Source organism: Eptatretus burgeri, chromosome 10 (assembly GCF_056783735.1).
Source record: "Eptatretus burgeri isolate ZD-2024b chromosome 10, Ebu_testis_v1, whole genome shotgun sequence".
In the NCBI taxonomy this organism is placed as follows: domain Eukaryota; kingdom Metazoa; phylum Chordata; class Myxini; order Myxiniformes; family Myxinidae; genus Eptatretus; species Eptatretus burgeri.
The window spans coordinates 69,854,010-69,869,385 of NC_140970.1; the positions used below are offsets into that span (position 1 = coordinate 69,854,010).

Below are 15,376 nucleotides of genomic sequence, written 5' to 3' on the forward strand. Positions count from 1 at the left end.
AAATCCTGGGCTCCAGGCAGCCCCTCGGTTTGTTTATGCCTATATAGAGAGCGGTTATGCGGAGCGACTCGACAAGGGGCAGGTCCTCATGGCTCGGACGGACGAAACGCTTGAGCGCCTCCACCCCCACCTTACCCACTCCTCTTTCTCTCACACTCCCCACTGTGCCCGAGCCATGCAGTTATATAAAGAGAAGCTCGCTCTCTGTTCTGGGTGCGAGATCACCTCCTTTTGAGAGGATGATCCTTCGGGGAATGAATGATGCTCGGGTCTCTGCTCGATCAGGCTGAGTCACCAAGTAGCCCTTTTGTGACCGGGATTTACGAACTCTGAATCGTGGTTGTCAAGAAACCAACTTTGCGGTGGATTCTTGAGACCGCCTCAAGAACGGAACTTTAATTACCAAACATTGATCTCGAACCAAGGTCGACCATGGTCTAGTTCCAAGTTGGGAGAGAAAAGTATAGATTGCAAAAAAAAAGTCTTGCTCGTACGTATATACAGTGGTGAGAGATCCACTCAGGGAGATTCATTACTCTTTACGATCACACGGAGCGGCCCCTGGGTGAGCGCCCCTTCGGCGCCGGCCCATGGGTCAAGTCGCCTTGTGACCCCCAGAAGGTCGCCATGCTACGCACCGCCACCCTAGCCATGCTGTTTTGCATGCTGTTTGGACTCTTGGCGGAGACGGCTCATGGGCGTAGATCCCTGTCCGGACGAAAGACCCACGGTCAGCGGCAGCGCACAGAGATGTTGAATGATACTCTTCTAGCGCCGCATGGGGAGGTGAGTTCTCCGATGTTCCACTTGCTGGCCGGTTCCTTTATTTGCAGAAATATGATCCTTTCTCCTACCCTTAACAATCAAGTCATTCCAAGGGCTCCCAGGCAGTTTGGGAATATGCAGTTTATATGGAATGTTCCATCAACATGAACTAATCATTCGTGTGGATGGCCATGAGCACATCCGACAACCTAGAACGGGTAGAGCAACGGTCACCCTGGTTTTCAAAAGTTTACATTAACACCAGTCTTAGGTGATGCTTTAAATCTTTAGAACCTGTCAACAAGATAAATTCAAGTCTTTGGAGTTATATATTTATTACGTACATTCACTGTTTGCCACGGGTGGAGGGGTAGTGGGGGTGAAAATTTCGGAAAGATAGGAGAGAGAAGGGGAAAAGTTTGAGACATAAGAATAAGTGGAGAGAAGAAAACAGTGTGGGTAGCGAGGGGTGAAGAGAGCGATCCAAAGTTCTGCCATGTTTGCGAACGTAATAAATAGATGCCCAGTTTGGTTTCACTTGACTCCCTCTAGTGTGGTCAGAACGCTTGTTTCTTGTCGGCCCATTATATTTCAAGAAGCTGGATTTTATGGGTGTTTGATACTTTCATTACAGTACCTGTAATAGTATGTTGGTAGTGTTTCTGTTTGTGGTTTTATTAATTTTTGGCAGTTGAAAAAGAAAAAAAAACAAGAACCAAGAGGCGAATAGAGTTGGAGCATATGAAGTTGGATCAAGATGCATGATAGAGGAGATTGCTGTGTTGCATGGATATGGTCATGAGTTATCAGGTCTCACATGGAGGGTTGCAGCATGCATTGGTAGTTTGAAGGTTCACCGTAAAAAAATTGGAGAGATGAAGCACATCACTCATTCGAAAAGCATGAAATAGTTGCATTAAATAGGTGGCTTGAGGTGAGGTTGATGTTCAAGAGGAATATCTCTGTATGGCAAACACTGTGTTGCTACATCACACTGAGAGCTCCTGGGTCCAACTCTTTAGGTGCCCTGAAAAATGCGGTGCAATCCTCAGAGCCACGTTGTGTCGTAGATCCATTGGGCTGGAACGTCCAGGGAACGGGCGGCTGACACATGTCTGCAACTCACATCTGATGCTTAATCCTTCACTTCGGGAAGAAATACAACTTCCGTGCAATATGTCATTTGGATGTAAACGAAAGCGCCAGTGAAAGCAAGTTCATTGTTTTGGATATTTAATTCAATTCAAGTCTCTTCTACAGAAGTATCAATCTTTCTTGAACAGTCCATGCAGATGTAATGGCATCACTTCACTTTCCTTTTGTTCATGTGCCACCATCTACCCACACTGCACATGACAATGTCCGAGTAATTCACGAACTTGTATCTCGTATCATGTCCCGGAGCACATACAGGTTCATATATGACTCTATGTATATATATGTATATATATATGTATATATATATATGTATATATATATGTATATATGTATATGTATATGTATATGTATATATATATATATATATATATATATATATATATATATATATATATATATGTATATATATATATATATATGTATATATATTATTTATATATATATATGTATATATATATATGTATGTAATATATTATTTATATATATATATATATATATATATATATATATATATATATATATATATATATATATATATATATATATATATATATATATATATATATATATATATACATATATATATATATATATATTATATTTCTATATATAATATTTTGTGGTTCGTGCTCCGTCACCCATCACTCATGTATATTGTTGCGAATTCGCGCCCGCCGGCGTGCGATCGGCCGCTTGACTCGAATGGCGGCCGCCTTGCCCACCGGAACGAACAATTCTGTCGTGACCCTCTCGGAACAACGCCGGGAGCGAGTCACGGGTGGGGGTTTAACCCCACCATGACCGTGCCAATTGCCCACCCGCGCAGGATAGGGTTGCTCGCCAAATTCGATCTACCGAAGTACCTGCGTGGATGGTCGACCGGGCGATCGCACCTCGCCGCAGGCCGACTCCGGACACGAACCGCTTAAGCGGTCCATTCCGTGCTACAGTGATAACCGAGCGGTGTTATCGTCGGCCTCGACGGTTCCTATTAATTATCAGGCATATTAAGCCCACTTCGAACCCTTTACGTGAAGCAGGATGGAGGGTCAATTAAAAGGAAGGAGACGAAGCGAAACGGGCACAGTTCAACATGCAAACACTTTATTTACACGACACATGGAGAGCACACATATACAGCCAAACAGTCAAAATGCACAAATAGCAATGAAAACAAAAGCAACAATGCAGAGCTACAACCGAATAAGACCGACACACGGCAACACTTAAACAGTCCTACTTTAAAAGACACGGTGCCACAAGATCCATACAAAAACCCCGAAAAGAAATGGTGACTTCCCGTTGGGCCGTCGAGTCCCTCTCCCACGTCTGTCGACGTGGTCGCGCCGGTCCGCGACTCCGTGCCCTCGCGTGGTAGGCGAGTCCTCTCCGGCGTGCCTCACGCCGGCATGTGTTGGCTGCTCGACGCCACGTACGGAGTTTCCGGCGCTATCCCAGCGCGGATAGAAGGGGGGGGGGAAACGTTGTTGCTCGAGGTCGCGGTGTGGGGAATGGCAGATGCTCCGTCCCGCCAGCGGGGTCTCGGGACTGCCCCACAAAAGACCAGGCCAGCGGCCACCAGGAAGAGAAGAGGATGAGCGAGCCGGAAGACAGGAAGAGAGCAAGAGCAGCAACAGCGCTCCTTCCGTGTCCAACTTTTTATCCCCCTGGGCTCCGCCCTTCACTCCGCCCCCTGTTTTCGGCTCCACCCTCCTTCGAGAGGGATCTCGAAGAGGGGCGTTCCCTCACCCCGACCGCCTCACGCTGGTCATCCACCAATCGGTGGCGAGTTGCCCCTCCCCCTTCTCCTCCCTCACACCAAGCGCGGAGAAGAATGGCACGAAAAACCCACCAGCATCGTTGGCAGTTTTCGTCCGTTTTAAATAAAAGATAGGGAAAGAAAAACGACTTACTCAAAGCGTCGCAGCCCGGATGGATCACATAAATTCCCTCGAGACAATGGATTTGGGCTAACTACACATGTACTTAAGAGATATCTGACCTACGGGACCTGAATGGTGGTTTGCGAATTTCCACAGCCGTAACAATGTATATGTATATATATGTGTATAGATATATATATATATATATATATATATATATATATATATATATATATATATATATATATATATATATACATACATACAAGCAAATACCACACCGGGTGTAGTGGCGTGCGCCTGTAATCTGGCTACTCGGAGGCTTGTGTTGGAGGATCGCTTGAGGATGGGAGCTCTGCGCGGGGCCGTGCTATGAGAGGGTGTAGGGCAGCCTGGAATCATGGCAAAACCCAATCCTTATCCCTGTGTCGTAAGAGGCGACCAGGGTTGCATAAGGAAGCGCATCCGGCGTAAAACCTGTGCCAAATCAGTATGGGATCATAACGGATGATCCGCTGTGGTGACCCCGAACGTGAGCAGCCGAAAGACAAACAACAACAAGCAAATACCACCCGTTGCTTCGCTGACGAAAATACTAAACGGGGGAGGAAGAAAAGGAGGGAGGTGGGACAGAGAGAGAGTGTGGAGAGTGAAGAGATGGAGGGGAAAGGAGAGAGGACAGAAGGGAGCGAGGAGGGGTGGTGGAATGGAAGACAGTGTGAGGTGAGAGGAAGGGAAGGCAGACGTGTGGTGGAGTATGAATTACGATTCATGCCATCTCATCAAAATGATTCTGCATGGAATTACAGTGAAGATGGAAACAAAATAATATCTGAAATCCATTTTCTACGGATCATACGATAAACACAGTCCATAGACAAACTCACGTCCAGAGACAAACTCCCCTCGAGACATAAATACCGTCAGGATGTGTCTGGAGTGAAGCTGTCCTGAGACAAACACCGTCCTGACACGACCGGAGACAAACACCATTCAGACATAACCATCGTCCAGATATATATATATATATATATATATATATATATATATATATATATATATATATATATATATATATATATATATATATATCTTCTTTCGGCTGCTCCCGTTAGGGGTCGCCACAGCGGATCATCCGTATGATCCACATAGTGATTTGGCACAAGTTTTACGCCGGATGCCCTTCCTGACACAACCCTGGTCGCCTGTTACGACACAGGGATATGGTACAACTATTTTAACCGGGGTATACACCGGCCCATTATACTGGTACTCATTTCCCCGACCTCGGAAGGATGACAGGCTGAGTCAACCCCCTGGTGTATTAATTCAGTGGCCCAACGGGGCTTGAACTCAGTACCTTTTGGATCCCAAGCCACTGCCCAAACCACTATGCCAACACCAGGCTCTATATATATATATATATATATATATATATATATATATATATATATATATATATATATATATATATATATATATATATATATATATATATATATATATCTATCTGTCTGTCTGTCTGTCTGTCTGTCTGTCTGTATATAATATTGTTGCGGATTCGCGTCCGCCGGCGTGCTGACGGCCACGTAACTCGAATCGCGGCACGTCGCCCACCGGACGGACAATCCAGTCGTGACCCTCTCGGACTAACGCCGGGAACCAGTCACGGGTGGACCTTTCGGTCTCACCGCGATCGAGCCAATCAGCCCCCGCGTGGGATAGGGTTTCTCGCCAAATTCGACCTACCTAAGTACCCACACGGAGAGTGGACCGGGCGATCGCACCTCGCCGCAGGTCGACTTCGGACACGGGCCACTTAAGCGACCCGTTCCGTACTATCGGGATAACCGAGCGGTGTTATCGTCGGCCTCGACGGTTCGATTAATTATCGGGCGTATTCAGCCCACTACCAACCCTTTACGTGAAGCAAGATGAGGATTCAATGAAAGAAATGACGAAGCGAAGCGGGAAACAGTTCAACACAAAGCACATTTATTCGAGATGAACGGAAAGCACACATATTCAATTCCACCAAAAGCACATAGAAAAGGAAAAGAAACACAATGCAATTTTACACAAAAAGCAAATGCGACAATGCAGATCTAATACCGATTACGCGAGCACACGGCAACACTTATACAATTTTACTTCACAGACGGCGCCGACAACACATACACTCAAAGCAAAGAAAAAGAACACCCTCAAAGATGAGGCGGGCCTGAGGCCGAGACCGGGTCGGGCCTACCCGTCTGGTGATGAGACGCGGAGCGGCGATGGTCCCTCAACTCCGCGGGCCTCGCGGGCAGTGTCTGGTAGGGGGTGGGAAAGGGGCCCCCTTGGTCGCACTATCTCAGCGCGGGGGAAACAGGAGGGGGTTGCTGATGCTCGGGGTATAGAGGATTTCTACTCTGCCTCGAGTCCCGCGACGAGCGTCTTCACCTCGAGCAGGTCGCACCGTCGGCCTCCCTGGTGTGCAGCTCCCGGCACGACGCGAGCACCCCCTCGTCTGCCCTCGCCGCCTCTCCACAGCTCCGTCCCCTCCGCTCCGACTCCGACTCCGACGACGACCAACTCCTTCTTGCTTCTTCTTCCCAACTCCACCGCCCGCGAAGTCTTAACTCCTCCTGACTTGACGAACGCGGTCGCTTATATAAGCCCCGTGGCTTCGCTCTCTCATCTTTGACCCCCTGCCTTCGACCTTTCACCTCGCTCCCCATTGGCCCGAGAAAAAGTGGGCGTGAATGCTTTTTGATCCATAAATTTGCATATAGCGATCGCCCTCCAACGCCCTGGAGGCGGGGCCAAATCGCCCCTCGCTCACCGATTGGACGGAACAAAAGTGTGCGTGTGTCGTTTTTGATCCGTTTTTGAAGTGGAAAATCCGTGGTTTTGTACACGCTGTTCGGCGCGCGCCCTGCACGAGTCCAACACCGGTACCCACAAGCGGCGCAAGAACGGTGGCGATGCGACGGTTGCGAGGTGTGACGTGAAGCGGCGCCGCGGTGGGTGGTTGATGTTGTGGTTGGTGGTGGTAACAATGGCGGTTGGTCCAAAATAAAGATAGTAAAAGAAAAACGGCTATCCTGAAGAGTCGCAGCACGCAAAAATGACATGTATTCCCACTAGACAACGGGTTTGGGCCTAACTACACATATACTGACCGATATATCTCACCTAAGGGACCTGAATGGTGGTTTGCGAATTTGGTAACCACAACACTACCCCCTCCCCTTTTTACAGACTCGTCCCGAGTCGTCAAATTTTCGTGTGCCATCATGTGTAGTTTTCCCCTAGTACATTTTACCTACGGATCCCTGAGTGCGACATTCATGGTATTCGTGTCCCCAAAATAAATAACCTGAGGGCTGCGTAACTACCTAAACAAACTCACTCACACGGACGACTTAAATAAAATTGCCGGCGCGAGGACAGACATGCCGGGGGCGCACTCATATTTACAGTACATCTTAACCTTAACTTACAAATTTTACACTAAACCATGGCCCAGGATCACTGAACTCTGCAAAAAGAAAGCAGTTAGCAGGGAGCCAGGCTGCTCGCATGCAGTCTCTGGCTCAACACATGCAGGTGACAGGGAACGTGGCTGGCTGCTCACACGCAGTCCAAGGCCTTCCCTTTTGAACTGAACGCAGTGAACCACAACGGTGCATGGGCTGCACAACGTAGTCTCCGTGCCAGCCCAAGTGGCACACGCAATGAGCACAACGAATGGATGGATGAACACAAACACGGTGCACGGGCCGCCACTGCAGGCCCGTGTTGTAGCTGCCAACGGGGCAGTTCTTGCAGCTTGCAAACTGTTGCCTTGATCCTGGCGCACATGGAAATGAACAGGGGGGGGGGGCAAAGCAAAAATTGAATGGGGCTGGTGAACGTGGGCAGTGGGCATGGCATGGCAAAGGTGCAGGCAACACAGCCCGCAGAAGAAGGCCGCTGCAGGCAAACACAGCCGGCAGATGAACTGGCCGGCACAGGCCTTGAAGAAAAAAAAACAGCCAGCCGGCAGATGAAGTGGGCCGGCACAGGCCTTGACGCAAAACACGGCCAGCCGATGGCACAGGCCTTGCAGCACAGCAGCTGCAGACGATCCAGCTGGCACAGACCTTGCAGCAAAACAACAGCTGCCGATGAAGTTGGCCGGCACAGGCCTTGAAGAAAAATAGCCAGCCGGCTGAAGTGGCCGGCACAGGCCTTGAAGCAAAACACGGCCAGCCGATGAAGTGGCCAGCCTTTGCCTTTCCGTGGAGGTTGGTGGAGGGAGTGCGGTGGTGCTGGCCACTTGGAAGGCGGGCTCGGCCCTACCTACCTGTCTCCCTCCCAACCTATCGCCTTTGCCTGTCACTGTTCATACCCACTCCCTTAATTTGTCAAACCCCAATTCAGCCCCAACTTATTTTTTGTTGTTTTTATTTTTACTTCCCCTCTATAAATCTTCCCCTAACCCCCTTTATCGTCTTTGTTCGGCTAACCTATCCTGTCACCTAGCCTACTCCCAACCCCTACGTTCCCTTCCCGGAGGGGAATAAGGGAGAGCTAACGTCCTGTGTCGAGGCCCAATTCAAGCCTCAGAATGGCCTCCCCAGAGTTCAGCGATCTAACCCAAAGTGGGTCCAGCGGCCCACAACGAGAGCGAGGGGATGGATGGTGCGGAGGGGTACATCTCCTAATCTACCCTAACCATTTAACTGTCAAACTACCCCGGGGCTTTCAACAAGCGCCTCTCGCTTAAACTATTGGTTCTAACAACCCAGATTCCCGTCGCCTGTGTTGGTGTCCTCACAATTTCGGGCCTCGCCCCCCAATTTTCTCTCCGTGCCCTCACACGGTCTCCTGGCTGGGACACGTGGCTCCCTTTGGCAGGCACGACCCTCTGCCGAATCTCCCGCTATGGCACCCCCGGGCACTACACTGCCTCCGAGCCTACCAGCTCCCTAACACCGGGGAGTGCCCCCCATGGCACCTCCCCTGAAACGCACACGTGGCAGGCTGGCTTCCCGGGCCCCTTTCCGAGAGTCACCCCTGCCCACAACACTGCCCACGCGGCTAATGGCGCCCCGGGCCTCCGCACCAAGCAGACGCACCCGTGCCCACTACGCTATCCCAGCCCCCCATGGGCCCTTGGCCTACGGCGGCCGACTAGCCTGGTGCCCGGGGTACCCACTCAGCGATACTCACCTTTTGCAGCCACGCTCCCAAGCCCGTCAACAGGGCTCCTGCACCCCTCCAAACGGGTTTCGAGCCGACACACCCACCAACAGCAAAACGACCTCCATTTTTGTTAATTTGACTAACCCAGCTAACTCACTTTACTCTGACCCCGGGGTCCCTTGGGCGGGAGTCACTCCTCCCCCCAATCACTCATCGCACCATGCATTCCCCATTCGCTCCACTCACACAGACCCGCTGGCCTCACTCAACAAGCACATGCCTCACCTCACAACTCACCAACTCTTCAACACACACACCGCTGAACTCTGCCATCCTTCTATCTGCATCCCCTAACTAACTCGTGCTCCCACGTCGTCCCTTACACTAAAGCACGTTCCTTTTAACACTACGTCGCTAAACTACATCCCCTCTACACATTCACAAGTCTGTCCATGTCCTCAAAATCTATTCCCATTTTCCCATCCTAAATCTGGCTACAATCCCTCTAACTAATCCATTCCACGGACTCCATGAGGACTTACCCCTGCCCCATGAAGTCGGTCTAACTAAGCTAACCCTTCCCCCTAACTAGTTTCCATCCTGTGCCCTAGGCCAAGGGGGTCTTCCACCCCTTGCCCAGGAATCCTGTGCACCCGAAAGTGAGGCTTACTGTTTTTTTTTTTTGTTTTTTTTTTTTTTCCATGCGCAGCACCAGCGCGGCAACTCGCGCACTTTGCACCTGCCCGTGACGTCATGCAGCTGCACGTGTACCTCGTCCCTCCTTGGACGGTACCATCCGGCCGGGATACCCCTCCTGCCGGATTCCAACCACACGTGCAGCCATGACGTCACCGTGCGCATAAAAAAACACAAGCCCCACGTCTCGAGGGGTTCCCCACGCGAACACATGTGCTTTGCTCGTTGGAGCTCAACACACACGACCGCGTGGAGAACCCGTCCGGTCCAAATCCGTTTACCTGCCTAAACTTTGTCCGTCCGCGGGATCGGCAAATCCACCGCGTGCGTTTCCGGACCGGGACTTCACTCTCGCAAGCGAGCACGTGGCGGTCTCGTGCGTTGCACAGCACGAACCTCGTGCTCACTGCTGGGTGAACCCGGCACGGTCCCCGAAATAGCTACAGCCGCTACCCGGCTTTCGTTTCTCCCATGTCGCCGTCGTCGCCATTCGACCCACGCACACCTGCGTGTCACGACGCTCACAGTCCATTCCATTACATTCACACCGGGAGACGCGGCTGCGTGTTCACACATGCCGACCGACATCTCCCTCACATACCGCTCTCTCACACACACGGTCTCCCTTGCATAAACCATACCACTCACACGTGGTGCTCCATTCACTCGCGGTGCCTCATCCACACACCGTCCCTCACTCACACACGCGGGGGCACTCAACCGCGGTGCCTCATCCACACTGGCCGTTCCACTCACACACACGGCCTCTTCCACACACGGTGCCTCATCCACACACGGCGTACTGGGAAGCACGTACTCTGGCACCATCGCCACCACACCACTCACACACGGGGTCGCTTCCACACTCGGGGACGCACTCACACCTTGCACCACACACACAGGGACAACCACACTGGGGATTTGTGTCCCCACAAGGGTCTCCGGGGCCTCTACACCCCCCAAGCTCTCCGTGCACCCGTCCACAGCACCCGTCCCCTCAACCTCGCAAAGCACGACCGAACTCACCTGGTCGTGACTCGCCTCAAGGGGGCAGACTCCCTCCCCTCGTTCCTGGAGGAGGCCATCCAGGTGCTCGCACTGGGTCTCTACACGCTCCGCGAGCTCAACCCCATTGTCCTCCACTACCTGTGTGTGTGCGTCACTTACCCCGTCTTCATCGTGTTGTCTCTCCTCTATTTTTTCTATCTCCCGTGTCTCTATACATTTATAAGTTTCTGTCGTCGTCACCTCGTGTCTCGTCTCACACGTTTTGGTCTCCCCATTTAATTTTTCCCTTTTGGTCACCGTCGATTCCTCTGTCACGACCATCGCCCAACACGCCCCCTGAATTATTTTTTCACCCGCCTCCACCGCGGGCCTGTCAGACGTTGCACCCCCTTCCAGCTCGTTCGCTTCTACACGTGGAGTCGCCATTTTGATGTCCCTGGTCACGGCCTTCATGCCCGCCTGCAGGCTTCGGCCCATGTTCTGCGTCTCACCCCGCAGCTTTTTAGTTTCTTCCTTCATATTTGTTTCCATTTTTTGTGTATACGCATCCATCTTTTGTGTATACGCATCCATCTTTTGTGTATACGCATCCATCCTTTGTGTATACGCATCCATCTTTTGTGCATCCGCATCCATCCTCGCTGTCATAGCCGCCAGCATGGCGAATAGCTGGGCCATGTCGGGTGCGCTTGGGTGAGCCGTTTCGGCAAGGATCAGGGGGTTTTGGTGGAAAGGGGGAGGGGAGGTGTCATACACCGCGGCCGCTGCCGCACCTATTTCGGGCTCTGGGCTCAGTTGGGGGAGTTCATGTTCCTGCACGGGGATTCCATCCTGGACCATGGATCCTACACATTCTACATCCATTTCTAATACCCCCGGCTCCCGCTCGCCTTGAGACGCCATCTTGCTTCTCTTAAAGGGTTAATTTGAATCGCTCGTAATTTGGAGGGAATCGGGGGTCGCTTCTCTCACCCCTGGACCGATTCCCGTGAATTTAGCCGGAGACAGGAGAGCCCGTTTTCCTGTTCTCCGATACCAGTGCCGCGAGGAGGGCGATGGATTTGTATCGCACGACCTGACACCAGTGTTACGGATTCGCGCCCGCCGGCGTGCTGACGGCCACGTAACTCGAATCGCGGCACGTCGCCCACCGGACGGACAATCCAGTCGTGACCCTCTCGGACTAACGCCGGGAACCAGTCACGGGTGGACCTTTCGGTCTCACCGCGATCGAGCCAATCAGCCCCCGCGTGGGATAGGGTTGCTCGCCAAATTCGACCTACCTAAGTACCCACACGGAGGGTGGACCGGGCGATCGCACCTCGCCGCAGGTCGACTTCGGACACGGGCCACTTAAGCGACCCGTTCCGTACTATCGGGATAACCGAGCGGTGTTATCGTCGGCCTCGACGGTTCGATTAATTATCGGGCGTATTCAGCCCACTACCAACCCTTTACGTGAAGCAAGATGAGGATTCAATGAAAGAAATGACGAAGCGAAGCGGGAAACAGTTCAACACAAAGCACATTTATTCGCGATGAACGGAAAGCACACATATTCAATTCCACCAAAAGCACATAGAAAAGGAAAAGAAACACAATGCAATTTTACACAAAAAGCAAATGCGACAATGCAGATCTAATACCGATTACGCGAGTACACGGCAACACTTATACAATTTTACTTCACAGACGGCGCCGACAACACATACACTCAAAGCAAAGAAAAAGAACACCCTCAAAGATGAGGCGGGCCTGAGGCCGAGACCGGGTCGGGCCTACCCGTCTGGTGATGAGACGCGGAGCGGCGATGGTGCCTCAACTCCGCGGGCCTCGCGGGCAGTGTCTGGTAGGGGGTGGGAAAGGGGCCCCCTTGGTCGCACTATCTCAGCGCGGGGGGAAACAGGAGGGGGTTGCTGATGCTCGGGGTATAGAGGATTTCTACTCTGCCTCGAGTCCCGCGACGAGCGTCTCCACCTCGAGCAGGTCGCGCCGTCGGCCTCCCTGGTGTGCAGCTCCCGGCACGACGCGAGCACCCCCTCGTCTGCCCTCGATGCCTCTCCACAGCTCCGTCCCCTCCGCTCCGACTCCAACGCACACGACGACGACCAACTCCTTCTTGCTTCTTCTTCCCAACTCCACCGCCTGCGAAGTCTTAACTCCTCCTGACTTGACGAACGCGGTCGCTTATATAAGCCCCGTGGCTTCGCTCTCTCATCTTTGACCCCCTGCCTTCGACCTTTCACCTCGCTCCCCATTGGCCCGAGAAAAAGTGGGCGTGAATGCTTTTTGATCCATAAATTTGCATATAGCGATCGCCCTCCAACGCCCTGGAGGCGGGGCCAAATCGCCCCTCGCTCACCGATTGGACGGAACAAAAGTGGGCGTGTGTCGTTTTTGATCCGTTTTTGAAGTGGAAAATCCGTGGTTTTGTACACGCTGTTCGGCGCGCGCCCTGCACGAGTCCAACACCGGTACCCACAAGCGGCGCAAGAACGGTGGCGATGCGACGGTTGCGAGGTGTGACGTGAAGCGGCGCCGCGGTGGGTGGTTGATGTTGTGGTTGGTGGTGGTAACAATGGCGGTTGGTCCAAAATAAAAATAGTAAAAGAAAAACAGCTATCCTGAAGAGTCGCAGCACGCAAAAATGACATGTATTCCCACTAGACAACGGGTTTGGGCCTAACTACACATATACTTACCGAGATATCTCACCTAAGGGACCTGAATGGTGGTTTGCGAATTTGGTAACCACAACAATATATATATATATATATATATATATATATATATATATATATATATATCTTCTTCTTTCGGCTGCTCCCGTTAGGGGTCGCCACAGCGGATCATCCGTATGATCCGCATAGTGATTTGGCACAGGCTTTATGCCGGATGCCCTTCCTGACGCAATCCTGGTCGCCTCTTATGACACAGGGATATGGTGCACCTATTTTAACCGGGGTATACACCGGCCCAGTATACTGGTACTCATTTCGCCGACCTCGGAAGGATGACAGGCTGAGTCAACCCCCTGGTGTATTAATTCAGTGGCCCAACGGGGCTTGAACTCAGGACCTTTTGGATCCCAAGCCGCTGCCCTAACCACTGCGCCAACACCAGGCTCATATATATATATATATATATATATATATATATATATATATATATATATATATATATATATATATATATATATATATATATATATATATATATATATATATATATATATATATATATATATATATATATATATATATATATATATATATTTATGCACAGTCAAGCGCCACTTGACGACGGGGTTACGTTCTGAGAAACGCGTCGTTAAGCGACGTCGTTATGCGAAAATTTTTTTTTTTTTTTTTCGTTTTCGAACATCATACTTACACAAAACTACACACCTCGGCTATATAGTGTAGCCTATTGCTCCTCGTATACAAACCTGTACAGCATGTTACTGTGCTGAATACTGTCGGCAATTGTAACACGCATCCAAGAGAGATGGAAGACACGTTAGTTTTACCTTTGTGCTGTTCATGACGGCCATCGGTGTTGTTAGCAGGAGCGCACAATCTCCTCTCGCATCGATTATAGAAAGATGAATAATTAGCGTTTGGATTTTATAAATACGTAATCATTGCATCGATGTTATCATTTATAAATGAAGAAACGAGCTCCTGTCAATTGTGATATATATTTTCGGAACAGAGCGATGGTTTTCACAACATGAAAAGCTTCACCAAAAATAGATTTGTGCTTTAATTTCGACTGTAACAACGAATTATTCGCGGAATTCTTCAATTCAAAGGTGATTTACTTGCTCGAAGGTAAACTTGGAAACGTTGCTTCAGTTTGAAAGCCGATTTCCTTGAATCCCGATTTAGCACGATCCTGTTTTTTCGCGATGACATTTTATCGACCTCAACGATCGCATTGTAACAGGGCCACACTGTCGTTTATTATCATTCTGAAGTATTATGTACTGTACAGCGTACATTATTGTATGTGCTATTTTTATACGACTGGCAGCGCTACGTCGACAACATCACTTGGCGATAGGAATTTTTCAGCAACATTTTTTTTTTTTTTTTTTTTTTTCAGAGCTGGCAGATCCGTCGTATATGCGATCCGTCGTTGCCCGGAACGTCGTTAAGTGGCGCATGACTGTATGTATATCGAGATCTATATATATATATATATATATATATATATATATATATATATATATATATATATATATATATATCGAGATATATATATATGTATGTATATATATATAGGAAGATATATATATATATATATATATATATCGAGATATATATATATATATATATAGATATATATATATATATATATATATCGAGATATATATATATATATATATATATCGAGATATATATATATATATATATATATATCGAGATATATATATATATATATATATATATATCGAGATATATATATATATATATATATATATATATATATATATATATATATCGAGATATATATATATCGAGATATATATATATATATATATATATCGAGATATATATATATCGAGATATATATATATATATATATATATCGAGATATATATATATATATCGAGATATATATATATATCGATATATATATATATATATATATATATATATATATATATATATATATATATATCGAGATAT

The 15,376-nt window shown here is 49.0% G+C and overlaps 1 protein-coding gene across 2 annotated transcripts in view; it reads left to right on the forward strand.

Moving 5' to 3' along the window:
• The first annotated feature begins 95 nt into the window (after positions 1-95).
• Positions 96-15,376, forward strand: part of LOC147018818 (adipolin-like) — a 103,171-nt gene continuing 87,890 nt past the window's right edge. The window contains exon 1 of one of the 2 annotated variants that reach the window (XM_085898870.1): positions 96-786. In XM_085898870.1, coding sequence (XP_085754996.1) covers positions 628-786 — 159 coding nt within the window. In that variant the 5' untranslated portion in view covers positions 96-627. The remainder of the gene's footprint in view (positions 787-15,376) is intronic. The other variant, XM_085898872.1, reaches the window with a different exon arrangement.